The sequence below is a fragment of the Bison bison genome, unplaced genomic scaffold (assembly GCF_000754665.1).
Source record: "Bison bison bison isolate TAMUID 2011002044 unplaced genomic scaffold, Bison_UMD1.0 scf7180017863206, whole genome shotgun sequence".
Classification (NCBI taxonomy): Eukaryota; Metazoa; Chordata; class Mammalia; order Artiodactyla; family Bovidae; genus Bison; species Bison bison.
Genome location: NW_011493778.1, coordinates 5,297 through 6,102, shown reverse-complemented (window position 1 = coordinate 6,102; position 806 = coordinate 5,297). Strand labels below are relative to the sequence as shown.

Genomic DNA, 806 nt, shown 5'->3' with positions numbered 1-806 from the left:
TTTTACACTATGAATCCTCGGTGACGTCCAGTCCTATACTACTTGGAACACTGACTACTCTCTTGAGCCACAAAGTGCAGAATTTGCCTCAGCTTCACTAGGTGTGGAAGGAACTGCTGGGGGAACACTGGGACATCCGCTAGCTTGGGCCCTCTCTTCCTCATCTTTCAAAGCCTCTTCATACCCAAAGTGGAAGGCACTGGGATCCAAATGGTTAATCCTGGCCAGGAACTCCAGGACTCTCATCTTGCTTGCTTCAGCGTGTGCTCTCAGACCCCACAGGAGCTCATAGCATGCTGGATCACTGCCGGGCACTTGCTGATATTCCAAATACTTCAGCTGCACCAAATCTTGGGTGATGAGCTTCTTGGGCTCCCCAAATATGAAGTGCCTCTTCCCAGCATAGATATTCATCTTACCCAGGAAATCCAGGATGTCTTCCTCTGTGGTGCAGTTGCCCTTCATGAAGATCACACCCAGGAGATTCATCAGGAGACCGGTCTTGGAAAAACCCCTGCCACGGTGCATGATCCCATTGTGGGGGAGATTCATCTTGCTGACAAGGACATAAGAATGCTTGGCAGTGTTGTCTTTCTTCACGTCAATACCAAATACCACCTCCATCCTGTCAGAAGCACTTTTGAGGATCCTGAGGAATCAATTTTGGTACTTTTTATCGATGACCTTCAGCATATTTGCTTTCTTAATGGGCTTTTTCATCTTATACATGCATAACAGGAACTGCACCAACAGACCTGTCTGCCTGGTTAGTGAGTGTTTTCCAGACCGCACATTGGAGAGAGGGG

General features: G+C 48.1%; 1 protein-coding gene across 1 annotated transcript in view; it reads right to left on the bottom strand.

The window, feature by feature from the left end:
* LOC104983692 (melanoma-associated antigen B3-like) overlaps positions 1-765 on the bottom strand; it is a gene marked incomplete at both ends in the record, with an annotated part of 4,086 nt that extends 3,321 nt beyond the window's left edge. The window contains 1 exon segment of the mRNA XM_010833208.1: positions 135-765. Coding sequence (XP_010831510.1) covers positions 135-765 — 631 coding nt within the window.
* Between the last annotated feature and the right edge of the window lie 41 nt (positions 766-806).